Source organism: Brachyistius frenatus, unplaced genomic scaffold (assembly GCF_029030835.1).
Source record: "Brachyistius frenatus isolate BFR_SWC_R1_liver_20210118 unplaced genomic scaffold, ASM2903083v1 Contig_68, whole genome shotgun sequence".
Taxonomy (NCBI): domain Eukaryota; kingdom Metazoa; phylum Chordata; class Actinopteri; family Embiotocidae; genus Brachyistius; species Brachyistius frenatus.
The window spans coordinates 379,578-394,075 of NW_027210667.1; the positions used below are offsets into that span (position 1 = coordinate 379,578).

At 38.8% G+C, this 14,498-nt stretch overlaps 1 protein-coding gene across 1 annotated transcript in view; it reads right to left on the minus strand.

The window, feature by feature from the left end:
• Positions 1-3,759: 3,759 nt before the first annotated feature.
• The window catches only part of gbe1b (glucan (1,4-alpha-), branching enzyme 1b), a 73,214-nt gene continuing 62,475 nt past the window's right edge, over positions 3,760-14,498 (minus strand). Inside the window, exon 16 of the mRNA XM_069707374.1 lies at positions 3,760-5,898. Within this exon, the coding sequence (XP_069563475.1) occupies positions 5,836-5,898 (63 nt within the window). The 3' untranslated portion in view covers positions 3,760-5,835. The remainder of the gene's footprint in view (positions 5,899-14,498) is intronic.

Here is a 14,498-nt window from a genome sequence, read left to right on the forward strand (position 1 = left end):
AGTCTGGAGTTTGATATGTAATACAAATCTACACTGGAGGATTAAAGTGGACTCAGTGGTCTGCACAAAAAGAAGCCACACTAATCGACTAAAAGCTCCAACTAGTCTGGGATGCAGCGAGTCCCTCCAACCAGAGCAGTGATTTTGGGTCCTGTTGAAACTATTAGCAGAGGTTGTTTTAGACCAGCTGGATATTCAAGATTCTCCGTGATTCCCTCCTTTGCTTCGACTGTAACTACATGAAGCTACTGAAGCTCCCTAAAGACATAATTGGAAAGAAAAGGGCTTTATACATAGCCTTATTTGACATTTCTAGATTTATGGTTGACTGCTGCTCACCCCAGTGGGCCAATTGTGTCTTGCCTTGATAAATGGGAGGGTGGTCTTAGGTAATTTTGAAGTAATGCACTTCCTGTGGGGCTTAGAGAAGGACTGTACCAGATATCCCCGCATTTTGATCCTCTTATATTTGTCCATTTCTGGGAGATTGTTCACACCCCATTAAATTATCTTTAATAAACAGGAACCTCTGGATTTTAATGCAGTTTCTTACTATAGCCAGTGTTTCTTTGCTCTGGGTATCAGAAACTTAATCAATGACGGTTTTCATTCAGCCAGGTTAATGTGGACTGAAAAGATCCCATAAAAAAAGGATAATGCGGTTTATTACCTTTTACAATAGAAAACAAGTGGCATTTTGGGCTCCAAGGTCTGCGTTGGAACCAGCTGTTGTCAGTGTTCTGCATAATGATGAAAAACTGATAATGGGAAATGGGAAAAAGAATAACGGCACTCTGCTCTCTGCTGGGCTCCACTTCCTTCCTGATTCCAGAACGCACAGCATGGTTTTTTTTTAACAATCATATCAGTCACATTAAAGCAACGATTTAAATCAGTTTGACCCAAGGGCCCAAGGATCTTTCCTTTTCAAGCTTTTGACTTGACATTTGAGGAATGTTCCAATGTTGTTGGGAAATTTGCTTGTTTGCCATCTTGCCAAGAGTTAGATGATAAGCCTGATATCAATTACATATTTACACTTTCAGTGAAGAAATACCACCATCACAAGTTCAGCCTTTCTTATGGGACAAACGCTTGAAGTGGTTGTCAAAAGAAAAAAAATGATATCCAACACCAACTTCAATATCCTCATTGTGCCTTTTATGTATTACCCTGAAGTCACGAAACAAGCTTTTTTTTTTTTTTCAGAACAGACATGCTTTTTGGGGAAAAATGACATTGTGGGTTTTTTCCCCAAAAACCACAACGCATGTCAGTTTAAAAAAAACCAAAAAAACCCAGCATTCCTGGCTCTGCAACGTGAATGTGGTGACATACGACATGCACCAACATGGAGCGAACGATATTGTGATCATTGCTTTGAATAATATTGGTTTTGTTCCTACCAAGACACTAAAACTTTTTATTAAATTATTAAAGCTTTGTCCACTCGAAATATTCCATGAACAGACCCAACAAATGGAGCCTTTGCCCATACAGTATTAAAGGAGGCTAAGGTCATGGAGGGCACTGTCTAATCATCTGAGAAAAATAGAACAAGCCGGTCTAAATGGGGTTTAGGTCCCATACTGTGTGCCACAGGTGTTCAAACCTGCAGGAGCTGATTGTTCCTGAATACCAGTCTATCTCTCTTCAACAACAGCTATTACAAAAACAAAAACAACAACAACAATGACGATGTGGACCAATCCACATATTCAGGAGAGAAAAGCACAAATGGTCTTATGCTGAAACTGAACTGCACTTTTCAGAGTACAGCATGTGCTAAATATACAGGTTATTAGAGGAAAAAGGATCCTCTCAGATAGTCATTGATTTTATTTGTGTACTGTGGTTCCCAAAATGCAGGAAACTGATTCAGTTACTATATTGTACAAACGATACAATGTATTTGTATTACAGAAATATTTAAACATCAGAGCAGAATATAATTGAAGGAATTTTGTATTCGAGCTGCAGCAGCGTGCGGAGCATCAACCCTTTCTGACTGGTGCAATCTCATGAGTCAGACTCTGAAAACATCCTCTCCGTGCATGTCATGCTCCCATTTCAGACTATGACATGATAGACTTTTCCAGGATCTGTTATTTTAGGCCAATATATTCTTGTGAGCCCATAAGAAATGCAAGAAGACAGTTACAATACAGTTACTTGCCAAATCCCCTCATGGACATCACAACACATACATCCTGCATATTTCATGGCAGTCATATCTACAGTGTGCAAACAACAATATAAAACTCCTGTAAAATTCAGTGCAAACCCACATGACATGTGGGTGTACACTAGAGTGTTCTAGAAATGTGTTTATCATTCTAAAGTTGAATCCATTGTTTGTGATGTTGTTGCATTATGCTGCAGAGTGTTTCTTCTATTTTGCTCACTGTGTAAATACGTTTGCATGGTGATTGTGTTGCATTGTGCTGTACAGTATTATACAAGCCATGCACGGATGATCGTGCAATAACTGAGGGCCCCTTTAAAAAAAAACAAAAAACAGTTTCTTTTGAGGGAGGGGGGATTATTTTCGGCGATTGCCTTTCGATAACCTTCCAGGGAAGAGACTGAAAAGTTGCCAGAGGGATCCCATGCAGCTTCACAACATGCACCCAAACCAAGCAAGCTGTCCAGACACCAACTATATGAATATATACAAAGTAATGGCCAAGCAGAATCAGAAATACCAGAAATTAAAAACAAATGAAAAAATAACAAAAATCCCTTTTGAACCACCAATAAACCTAAAAATGACAACAGAATTGAATCAGCACCTTTGTGAAACCGCCTCAACAAAGGCGACATTGTGATCTTCCTGAACTGCTTTTCACGGTGCAGCTGTTAAGGAGCTACTTGTATTGATGCCAGTGAACAAAGACACATAATCTGGTGTAAGTAACATAAAGTGCAGATGGCTAGGAAATAGAAATTGAAGTATTATAGTCTGATGAGTTGTCTTTCATCCCTCTTACATCATGTGTGAATGACTGAGGTGATTGCTCTGTATAGTCCCGTAACAACATTTCACAGCTCTCCCGGTCATCAAATGGAAACGGAAACTTTATGTTATGGAGTAAGGAGTGGGAAGTGGATTCCTTCCTTTGTCGTCTAGCACATTTCAGGGCTTTCCTGATTGAAGTCTGGTGCAGTATCTCACGACACAAACTTCACAGGGCCCGCATATGATGGCGTTTCAATAAGGTTTAAAGCTGCTCAAAACCAAAATGAAAGTGGATTTCTTCCTTTAGTTTGCAGTGAAAAATAATAGGATATCCAAGTTTACATTGCAATCAAAAAGGTCAAAATTAAAATATGACTGAAAATGAGAATTTTCAAAACCTTGTGAAGAGACAGAGTTTTGTTTCTCAACAGGAGAACATGTGTAAAAGACTGACTCAGTAGCTGGATGTTAATACTCAATGCTCAATACAATACAATCAAAAACTGCTTTTAGGAACTGACTTACCTAAAAATCTACAAAGCAATGAGGAATTTGACTGTAACATAATTATTTTCTTTTAAGATAATTAACCTTCTTTAATGAATTTGATTGGAGAAATTAGACAATATAAAATGACATTTAACATTCCAGTGAAGACACTGAGACTGTCAGGAACAAAAGGCTGTTTTTGTATCAAGAACTTAGTGAGAGAGTACCATCACATTATACTGTGGAGGATACTGGAGCTCCTACTTTTTCTCAAGTGTGCAGCAGGACAGAATCAGTAGTCAGAGAGCACATTCAGTTCATCCACATTCTGGTGGCTTGTGACCCTGATTTATTATCATTAGCAGTAATGAAAGAAATATGCTGAAACAGTAACAGTGTATCAGACATCAATTTTACTTTTGAGAACAAATGCAGATGATTCATTTTGGCAGCGGTAAAATGACAATGACATTGGGTCAGATGAGGGATGATTAAACACTCCAATTCAGTCTCACAACCTCATTGCTTAAAATATATGCAGAGTGATCCTCTCTGCTTGTCGAAAGGTAGAGAAAGACATTTTTTCAATGCTTTGGTGCTACACAAAAAGAGATGACATGTTCATGCTACTTGTGGCTAAACACAGAAGGATGGTCGTGAATATGAATGTGTTTCCTTCAGCTGCAGGGGAGGCAGATCAAAACCTGCCACATGGTACAATACATGGCTTAAATGACTGAGAATCTGCACTAATGCAGTAGGTGTGGATCACAGCATTATAATATCCATGGCAATAAATCAAGGAATTTGCTTTTATCTAAAATGCCCAAAATCAGCTCTTGTTTCACTTCTATCAGCACTGCTTAGATTAAACGTGCAGAGAATGCTGAAACTTTTCCAAGAGACATCCATTCATATGAAAACAGGGGACTTTTAGAAGAAGGATGAAAACCAAGAGAACATAAAAGGCTGGAAAGAGACCAATTATCACAGTCATTTACAAACATAATATTTTATGACATTTTGCGAATCAGTGAGTTCAGCAGCAGCCTATCATCAGTGATGTTTCTCAGTTTGTACAAATTTTAGTTAATCAATAACATTCTCACATAACGGCTATGGGGAGCACAAGGATGAGCACTGCAACTGCTCGTTGAGATGTTCAATCATCAAGTATGTTGAGACAAAAGTCATGAAAGTCAAAACTAATTGGAAGAGGCACATGTGAATCTGGGCCGTTTCTGTGTTTTTCTGGAATAATCCCAGGGGAATGCGACACTACCTAATGAACACCGTGCACATAAATCACAGTACCTCACAGTAGTCAAGTGAGTGAGTCATACCTGTAACGCTGTCTTGTACCACACAAAAGGATGTGTTAATTATTCATAACAACTTGATTGTAGTAGAATTTAGTTTGAAGAGCTTCACACGCAGAATGCACAACATAAACTCCTTTAGTACGATGTACTGCTGGAGAATACTATGCATTGCATTATACAAAGTGGGGAGAATAGGATAATTCAGCTAAAATGTTGCCTGTGTATTATGAAACACACTGAACAATTCAAATGAGGTCATTTTATCACTGCTTTAACTGCAAATTACTGGCTTAATAACTGCGCCATAAATTACTCCAAAAATGCTCCCTGTAGCTGCATAAATTCAAACATTACACAAAACAGTTTTAGACACTCATTAAAAGTGTAATTATTCAAAGCAGTTTATTATTCTGTGCAAATTACACTATATTTTTTTTATACCTGTGACGTTCCACAATGCAAATTAACAATAACAGATCACCAGTGATTAATTAGCTGAACGTTTTGCTTTTCAAGTGCTGGTAATACTGTAAATCGTGTAAACACTATATTCATTGTGCCTATTTAAATATAGAATAATTAAACAAAGTTAACTGTGTTTCAACATACCTAACATTTGCAAATCTTCTCATTTTCTTTGAGCTTTTATTATTTTTGAATTCATGAATGCTGGCTGTATTGCTTCCCTCTGCCACAGTCGCCGGTCATGTATTTCAGGTGACATGCCAAATGCAACAGAGCCTATAAATGGCTGCTGGCTAGTGGTGGATGGGCTCGGCAGGGTTTTGAGTTTTAGCATCTAGCTACTGGCTAGGTTGGACACTTCCCAAAAGGACCAATCCGTAGTAAATGGGGTTACACTGCAGATGGTATTTGAAAGCTCACGAGCTTACAGTGCTTTTTATTTATTTTTTAAAATTTTTTATCATTTAGAAAATGACTGGAACACAAAAGGTGGGTTGTTGTGGTGTGCAAGTTGGCACTTGGAGATGAAGGTGATTGTTAACACTCAGTTTGAGTTTGGAATCCATTCTCAATCCTGGTCTCTGTGGAGACAATCATCCTCTAATAACAGTAATCTGTCTCCTCGTTGGCCAGGACAATAGCTGTTCTGCAGGGGATGTAGACCTGAGAGAGAAAGAAAAGAGAGACAAAGGGAGGGAAGAAATCAGGGAGAAAAGTGAGATGACGATTCAAGATTAATGATGTTAACAAGATCACTCATTTTGGAGATACCCGAGTCTCCTTTTATGGAAGTGACACATGCAGGTACTTGGTGGCGCCTTAATGATCGGGCATGGTCGCGTCGCACAATCAAGGTCGACATGATGGCTAAATAAAGAGGTGAAGGGGAAGGAGAACAAAGGCAGGGAAGGAGAAGATAGGAGGTGCATTTTAAGAGATATTCACATCTGAGCAGAAAAATAACTCTTGAGAGGAGACAAATACCACAGTCTTGATCGAAGAAAACTGTCAAGGTTAGAGAGGTATATTCAAACTGTGAAAGAGTTGCAGCCAGATTGAGGCCTCTGGGTGGCACTGGAGTCAGCATATCTGCATCGAGGAGAGGTGTCTTTAACGGCACAAACTTGTGACTGTGAACTGGTGCGGAGGCACTGCATCTCGAGCTTGAAGCTATGGAGAATATGATTCCTGGTGTAGTGGGTCCCAGAAATGTCCTAATCAGTGACTTAATCTGTCTAAAATTCATAATATTAACATTGTGCTCGATTCAAAGCTTGTGCATTCAAGTGAACGATCCCCAAATGAGTAATCTTGCCTGAAGTGGGAGCAACCACCCTTCCCCCTAATTTTAATTTCTGAACTCTCCAATCACTGCAATAACTGTGTGATTGATCATCTTTAAATATCGGCTGTGTATCTACCGTAAATTTGGGATTCTGTGAAGATACAATCTGCCAATGAGTGTAAACTGATCTAAAAAGAATTTCCAAGATCAGTGGACTGAAGAAAAAAACATATCAGCAAAATAAAATAATAATAATAAAAAAAAGCACACACAAAACAACAACAAAAACCAGAAAGAACAGAGTCTGTAAATGTCAGGTTCCTAATATCTGTACAGTATAAATGAATCTTTGCGAAGGTGTTAGCTTGGAATGGTGTCGCTAATAAAGTCTTTGATCCATCCTTTTGATATTCGTAGTGTCATTTGGAGGCAAGAAGCCACTGTGCACCATTAGTCATTTCAGATTTATGCCAACGGAAAAGTCAAGCAGACATAAATTATGCTATATTTCCCAACAGAACACTAAAAAAGCAAGCAGAGCTGTAAACAATTCAATCACCCCCTGAACTCTTCAAGCCGCCCCTCGGCATCAGTGGATCTGAGCCCGCTGTGGATGTGTTTCTTTGGCAACAGTTTGTCACCGAGGGAGTCAAGCAGCCCAGCGCTGAAACACTGACACAGACATTGGTGACTAATTAAACAGTCACAGTGGGAGAGTCTCCATGCAGAAGCACCGCAGAGAGAAGGGAAGGCAGAGTGAATCACTGCACCTGTTTAGACAAAAGCTACCACTGTGCCTAACCTGGAATATGTCAACAGCTTTTATTTCCACCAAATGGATAGCAATAGTGACAAATTCCAAATGAATCTGTGAACAAAAAGCATCAAATACTCCCAAGTGTTGACACAGCAATTAGAGGTGGACAGTCTAATTAACATCGAGCACATACGTACTTGACATGCTGTATTATATTGTAACGTCTTGCTGCAAGGACGTTAATGTGTTACGTGCCATGAAATAACCTATGTTGTGACTTGGCGCTATATAAATAAAGTTGAATTGAATTGAATTGAATTGAATAAATGACCTGTCATACATTATCGCTCATATTGCAGACTCGACACAATTAAAAAGGCATCAAATATTTCCCTTTATACATATTTTAGCCAGAAATTTGCTAATCAGACACAAGGCGAGAGAAACCCCACATGACACCAAAGCATGTATGACATCCTTTAAGTCTCTGGACAATAGTGTCTCGAAATGTAAAGGGTCTTAGGTTAAAGTACCAAAAACCATGTGGTTAAGTTAATGAAAAGATTACGGTTTGGGTGAAATGTTACATTTCACAATTTGGTTAGGTTGAAACACCAAAAGAAAAAAGGTGGTTTGGGTTAGAAAAAGATCATAGTATGGGTTAATAATGAATTTTATACTAGTAACATTGGGTACGTCATGTACAGTACGTTACTTAATAAACATTACATAAGTTAACGACGTCACATTATGTATGGAACTCACCAAACATACCTAAAGAAATCCACAGTGACTTTAGCTTTCTCACGGACTCAAACAGAGGTCGTGCTGTTGAAGTCTCGTGCTTGTTCCATCCAACCACTTCCCAACTCGCACTTTATCACTCTCTGTATTCATCACACGACCACCTGGTTCGATCCCCGTCACACACGCCTGTACTTTTCACTTCCAAGCGAGGCAAAACGTGACACGGACCCGTCTAGTGGAGAGTCAGGTGTATCGCACTCCTCGGCCTGATTTAGGGCGGGGTCATCCAAGATTGAGCCTGGCCAAACTAAAATGAACTTCATTTGTAAAGCCGTGTCCATTGCAGCAATGTGTCAATGCGGCCACCGGATTGGTATCGGAAAGGTCTATCCGTAACCAAAAATCACCTACCTTATTTTTCTACCTGACTGCTTAACCTAGTGTATACAGTGACTTTCATTTATTCATGTTACCTTAAAAAAAAAGGATTGCTCACTCTGATGCATCATGTTCAACAAATACAGAACCGTAAACTGTTAAAAGATAATATCTCACCTATGAAAAAGTATTGCCCGTTGCTTGGCTCATTAAATAATCTAATATCACTGCCAAAGACATTTTCTGCTACTGAACTGACAATAACCCGACTGCATTATGCAAAGATGCATCTCGCAAGCCGCTTTTGGTATCCATGTGCACGGTGTAGTCGGTATATTGGCTGTTGTAAAATTAGCCAAATTAGCCAATTTATTTTAGTTGCAAAACGAGGTGAGACGGAAGCAAATCTTTTTTGTTTGTTTGTGAAGTTGCGTATTAGCAGAAAGTTAGCCAATGCTGTTTATCCTTTTTTTTTTTTAAACTTCCCTTGTCTCGGGGATGTTCTTGTATCGCCTCGTTTCGCGCTCACATATGAGAATTCGGATTTTGCACTCGCTTGAAGAGCAGAGTCCAGCCTTTGGGCTAATACTCAATCTGATCAATGTTCAAACACACTGATAAAGGATTCATGAGGTGATTCGCAGGAATATATCATCCAGTCTGTCTCCAGACCCCGGCTGCTGGCGAGAGCACTGCCTGACTATCCATGCACTTTAACTCTCCAGACATGTCTCTGTTTGGCTCCATTACACACTTAACAAGTATCAACTCCCTGTAAACACTTGTGTACATGTAGGTTGTACTTAAGGCAAAGACCAAAGCTCTGGCCGGGTAACAAAACAAACCTGACCTGGATGGCTAACTGAGCTTTAAGAATTTATTAAGGGATTGTATCTGTTTCTGTTTACAACTTAGGTTTCTTTTTTATAGCCCGTTATTCTCACTGCAAAACATGAGCACAATACTAAACAGCATCAAGGTCTGCTGTATAGATACCAGTACTTCACAAATCAGGACTTTATTTCTTTTTAAGCTTATTATTAGTATTTAACAAGATAAGACTAATATAAAAAACTTGAATATTAAGCTTCATTAAAACTGAAAAACGTCGTTAAAAAAAGAACGGCGTACAGAATTAGACCTTTTCTGACTATTCTGAGCACAAATGTCATTTTTAGGTTTACTGGAGGACTTACACTACACAAATTGTAAAAAAAAATGAAATTGTGGTTTTACAAAAAAAATGAAATAATAAATTATCTGACTTACATGCTGCAGATGTATATTCACAATTACAATGTAATGCTGGCTTCATATCGTACGCTGCTATGTGTGAGGATGTTCTAGTTTCGTATACAGTATGTGCAGATGTTTCGTATGGGTATGTAAGAGTGTGAAGCAGGTCCTCTACATTCTGTCACACTTTTACTCGGTTAGCCTAGTTCTTACTTCCTCATCAACATCAAGCCTTAGATCTCATTGATGGAAATGTACGTCTTTTGATCATTTGCCACAAGCCTGCTACGTTTCTCTCACGTTTCTTTTTTTACGCACTTCAGCTTAATTTCTTTTTGTGAACCTGTCAAAGGAGACAACCCCTTTGATGCATGCAAAGTTTATCAAAAGGTTTTGAAGCGGCTAATTATTCATCAGCATTTCTTAGCATTACATCTTTTGACGTTATAACTCAAACAAAACTATGACATGTACCAGTGGAGGGTGAGCTAAAATAAATACAATTTGCTCAACAAGGGAATTTTAGTCTTTGACTATTTAAGTTTTTATCCTGCTAAATGAATAAATTGTCATCGTAGACCTTCTTCCTGATGTACGAGATTCTCAGGACATTCTGAGTACATGAAGTTGTCAGTTCACTCAGATGAAGGAAGCAGTAACATTTTTATCCATTTAGAGAGAACAGTGACTTATCATCGTTCTTCTGTTCATCTTCATGGCAAGCTGTTCAAACATGAACTTTTATGGAGTGTTGATTCTCCAATTACTTATAAAATATGCCACTTAAAAAAAGCGATAATTGTTTTACATTAGATAATAAATGTGAATTTTATGCTCTATTATACAGTACTGTGCAAAAGTCAGAGGCACTTGTAAAAACATCTTATAAAGTGATATTTCTAAAAATAGTATGATGCAGAGTATTTATTTATCAATTACATTCAAACAAAGAGTCGTAAACAAACTCAAAAAAAATAAATTATTCATTTGGTGTGAGCTTCCTGCACCTTTAAAACATCAGCATTTCTTTTTAGTAGGCTACAATTGTGCAAAGTTTTTTAAGGTACACGAGAAGTAGGTTGTTCTTTAAGCCGCAGATCTTCTGTCAGATGCTTCTGCCTCTTCATGTTCTCCCAATCTGAGACTGCCTTCATTATGCTGGGATCGGAATTGTGAGCGGGCAGGACACCTTGACATCCTAGTCACTGAAGATAGTTCTTTATGACTTTGTTCGTCATTGTTGTCCTGCAGAATGAATTTAAAGCCAATCAGATTCCTCCTTAATGGTACCGTGCGATGGATAAGTACCCAACTGTGTTTCTCAGTTGTGTGGAGATGACTAATTCTGACCAATTCAAATACTGCCAAAATGCAGCCCAAAACCTGGTGAGGATCTCCACTGCCTCACTGTTGCCTGGACGCGCTATTTCTTCGCTTTCGAGCTCTTATGTAAACAAACTGCCTTTTTCTTTCTTTGTGCACAAGTGAGTTGAGGGGTGGCACTTTGGCTGCAAGTCGACCATAGAAACCACTTCTGACCAGACTTCTCTGGGCTTTAAATGAGCGTACAGGAGTTCCACTGTTTTCTGTCACTTCTAAACTGATGGTGTGTGTTTTTAATTTACCCCATCGGTGTCAAATCGAACAGGTCCTAGGTTCTTCATATTTTTTGTTTGTTTGTTTTGATGAGGTAAAAGTGCTTTTATCTTCTCCACTTTTCTTTTTTTTTTTTTTTATGTAGAAAAGGACACGACTGTGAGGGCTGAAGAAATGTCAAGATGCTTAGGACATTAGTTCAGGAGCAGATTTGTAAAACACAAGGTGTTATGATTGTGTGATGTGCATCACAGCTCATCCAGCCACAAGACGGTCTCAACATCCAATTACGTCCATTCTCAGTCTGCGGTGTAAATGCATTCTTGCAGGATATGAGAGTTTATTATCACTCAGTAACGAGGAAGCGGGTGATTTGACAGACCCATTAAAGAGACAGGAGAGAGGAAGTTTACGCAAACTTTGAAGGCAAAAGTTGTTAAATAAAATATGGATGGTGTGGGCACCTTTTGCAGCCCACACAGTCTCTTCTCTGATTATTCTTGTCAGAACCAGGTAGGTGGGAGGAGGAAGAGGAGGAGAAGGAGGAGGAGGAGGAGCACCTTTATGCAACACTAAAGTGTTAATGTGCAATCTATAATAGGGAGCCGATATAGGAGTTACAGGAAAAGAGCAGAATAGTCTCCACTTGCCTCCCTCCTCCTTCACTTTCAGCTCCACTCCTCTCACTTCCTTTCAGTCCCCATTAATCCACGCTGGTGCCAAAACTAGCGGATGACTTGTTAAGTAAACCTCACATTTTGGCCAAGAGGGACGTGGGTGAAGCAGTGCTGTTTGAATTAATAAGAGTTGGAAAAGATTTAAGAGATTGTGGAATTTGTGTCCTTAACTGATGAAACCTCAGCTAATACGATGGGGGATCACGGTCTGCATGAAAGAAAAAGAGGCTGTTTAACAGGGGTCGACGGAATATTAAATAACGCTGAATTGATGCTCTTAATAGCACTGTGAGCTTTGCCAAACACATTTTTTGATGCATTAAAGTGCTCCATCCAAATCCTAATATAAAGTAATAACCGCTATCCATTAACTACAACACTTTCAGTATTGATCTTTGGAGGTTCAAGTTAAGTTCAGAAAAACAAACACCTCATCAGGTTATGTGTCAAATCAGGTATCAACTGAAACAGCTTCCTGCTGCCTGGAGATGTTTATTCATTTACTAAACAAACTGAAATACCACAGAAGAAGATGACTGTGCAGACCACTTCACAGATATCACTGTCCTCATGCATTAATTTGATTCATTAACATAAGATCTTATACATGCAATTGGCCGTGTGTGCTTATTTATGTGGTAATCCTCACTAATTCATCCCTGACATTATTCATAAACACCTTATTGGCTTTCAGCATTTTAATCAAGTAAAAATTTACTTCAGGAGGAAAAAAGAGGGAAACATGGAAAAAATCCTGAAGCACTCTGCTTAAAATGCATATCAGTGTTTCTTTCTATATTTCAAGGACAGACCTATTTCATGCTATTAGCCCTAAGCAGTCCTCATGATGGAGGCCCAGTGGTTCATTCTCCCAGATATTTTTCTCCCCTCCACGACGCCGTGAAAGCTTAAGAGGCGAGCACATGAAAAGGTAAGTTCTTACGCCATGAATAATGCACATTGTTTGCAGGGGAAAAGAGAGCTGTAGATATGAGAAGCGCTCAATGACTCCAGGATAACTGTCAGCATGAGCAAACGCACAGAAGCCAAATATGATGTACACAGACAAAGCCAAATGCTGTGGAGACCACAAACAATGGATATCTCGTAGATATATTTGATCATTTTCTTGATTTTGTACGAAAAAGTAATCACATTAACAGAGAAGATACTAAATTAGAGTGCTGTGGTTAAACTGAGAGTCCCAGACCAGGGAGACGATGACATCCTGCCAGAACAAGAAGCCCTCTTTCATGCCAACATAGTTAAACCTCATTAGAAGGGCTTTAAAAGATCCTCTCAGTACAAACTCCATTTCAGGCTAATTAAACTGATTTATGAAATCAAACATGGAACATAAAAAGGATGAAACATTAATACACAGACAGCCATTTCATCAGATTTTCTATCTGCTGTGAGCAGTTACTAAATGTTCTTGTGAAAAAACAAAACAACACCCCTGCAAAACTATTAATATCCACCTGGTTGTGAACATCAGCTGCATATGTTTGAGAAACACATGTAAACTGTGCAGCAAAGAAAATCAAATAATGTGAACTTGTTTTCTTCCAGTCACCATAAACCAGTAGCTGAGACCTGACTCCCTGAGGTATGAGATTAAACCACTCACAGAAGACACTCTGTCATCATATTACACCAGTATTATATTCCCCACAATGACAAATCCGTGTGCAATTTAAGGTAATGTACTAGTTTTTTCAACAATGACTTTGCAGGCTCGTCATCACTACCATGCATTTCCTGCACTTCTTTGGAGGGTGGTTTGTGTGCACCCTCAGAAATAATCGCTACGCATCTGAAAGATATACAGTGCAGGTTGTAGGATTGATACCATTACAACGGAACAGAAGGGGGAGATTATGAGCACATTTCTCATTTGGTTGGACTCTGCATGGGTAACACTAATCTGGGGGTGTCCACCCTGAAACTGTGGTGACTAGATACATCTTCTGCGCTGCAGGTTCTTTGCAGCAACATTCACATGTGAAGCACTGTTTATACTGACATGACTACACCTTTGTGTTCGATCAAGTCTAATGATCTCATGTCAGAAAGGGCAACACCTGGATCATGACGTCACCGACACGCCTAAACAGAATGGAATCATTTTTAGCTACATATAGCAAGTAGTTAAAATATGTGAATTTGAAAAAGTCTATGAGACCAAAGGTATTTCCTAAATCTACACAGCAGGTACATACCATACTTTTACAATAATATAGTTTTTTTTCAAATTAATTTAGTACACATGAAAATTACATTTAGATATTTATATATATAGTTTTGTACCAATGGGAAATTATGTTTGACGAGGGACTTGTAATGCTATGGGCAAAATATATTTTTGGAAAAAAAAAAGAAGAGAAAGAAAAATGTTAATCCTCAGTTTTTACTAAGTTATTTCTGGAGCTGTCTCATCACCACCCACGTCTCCTTTTGATGTTTTACAGCTGTGAGCAACTCCTCCATTAGCCACCATATGTGCAGTGCATTTGGAGACAATAGTGTCCATCAACTGCACGCTCAAGTCATTTAGTATGCATGCTGACATTTTGGAGTATGCTTA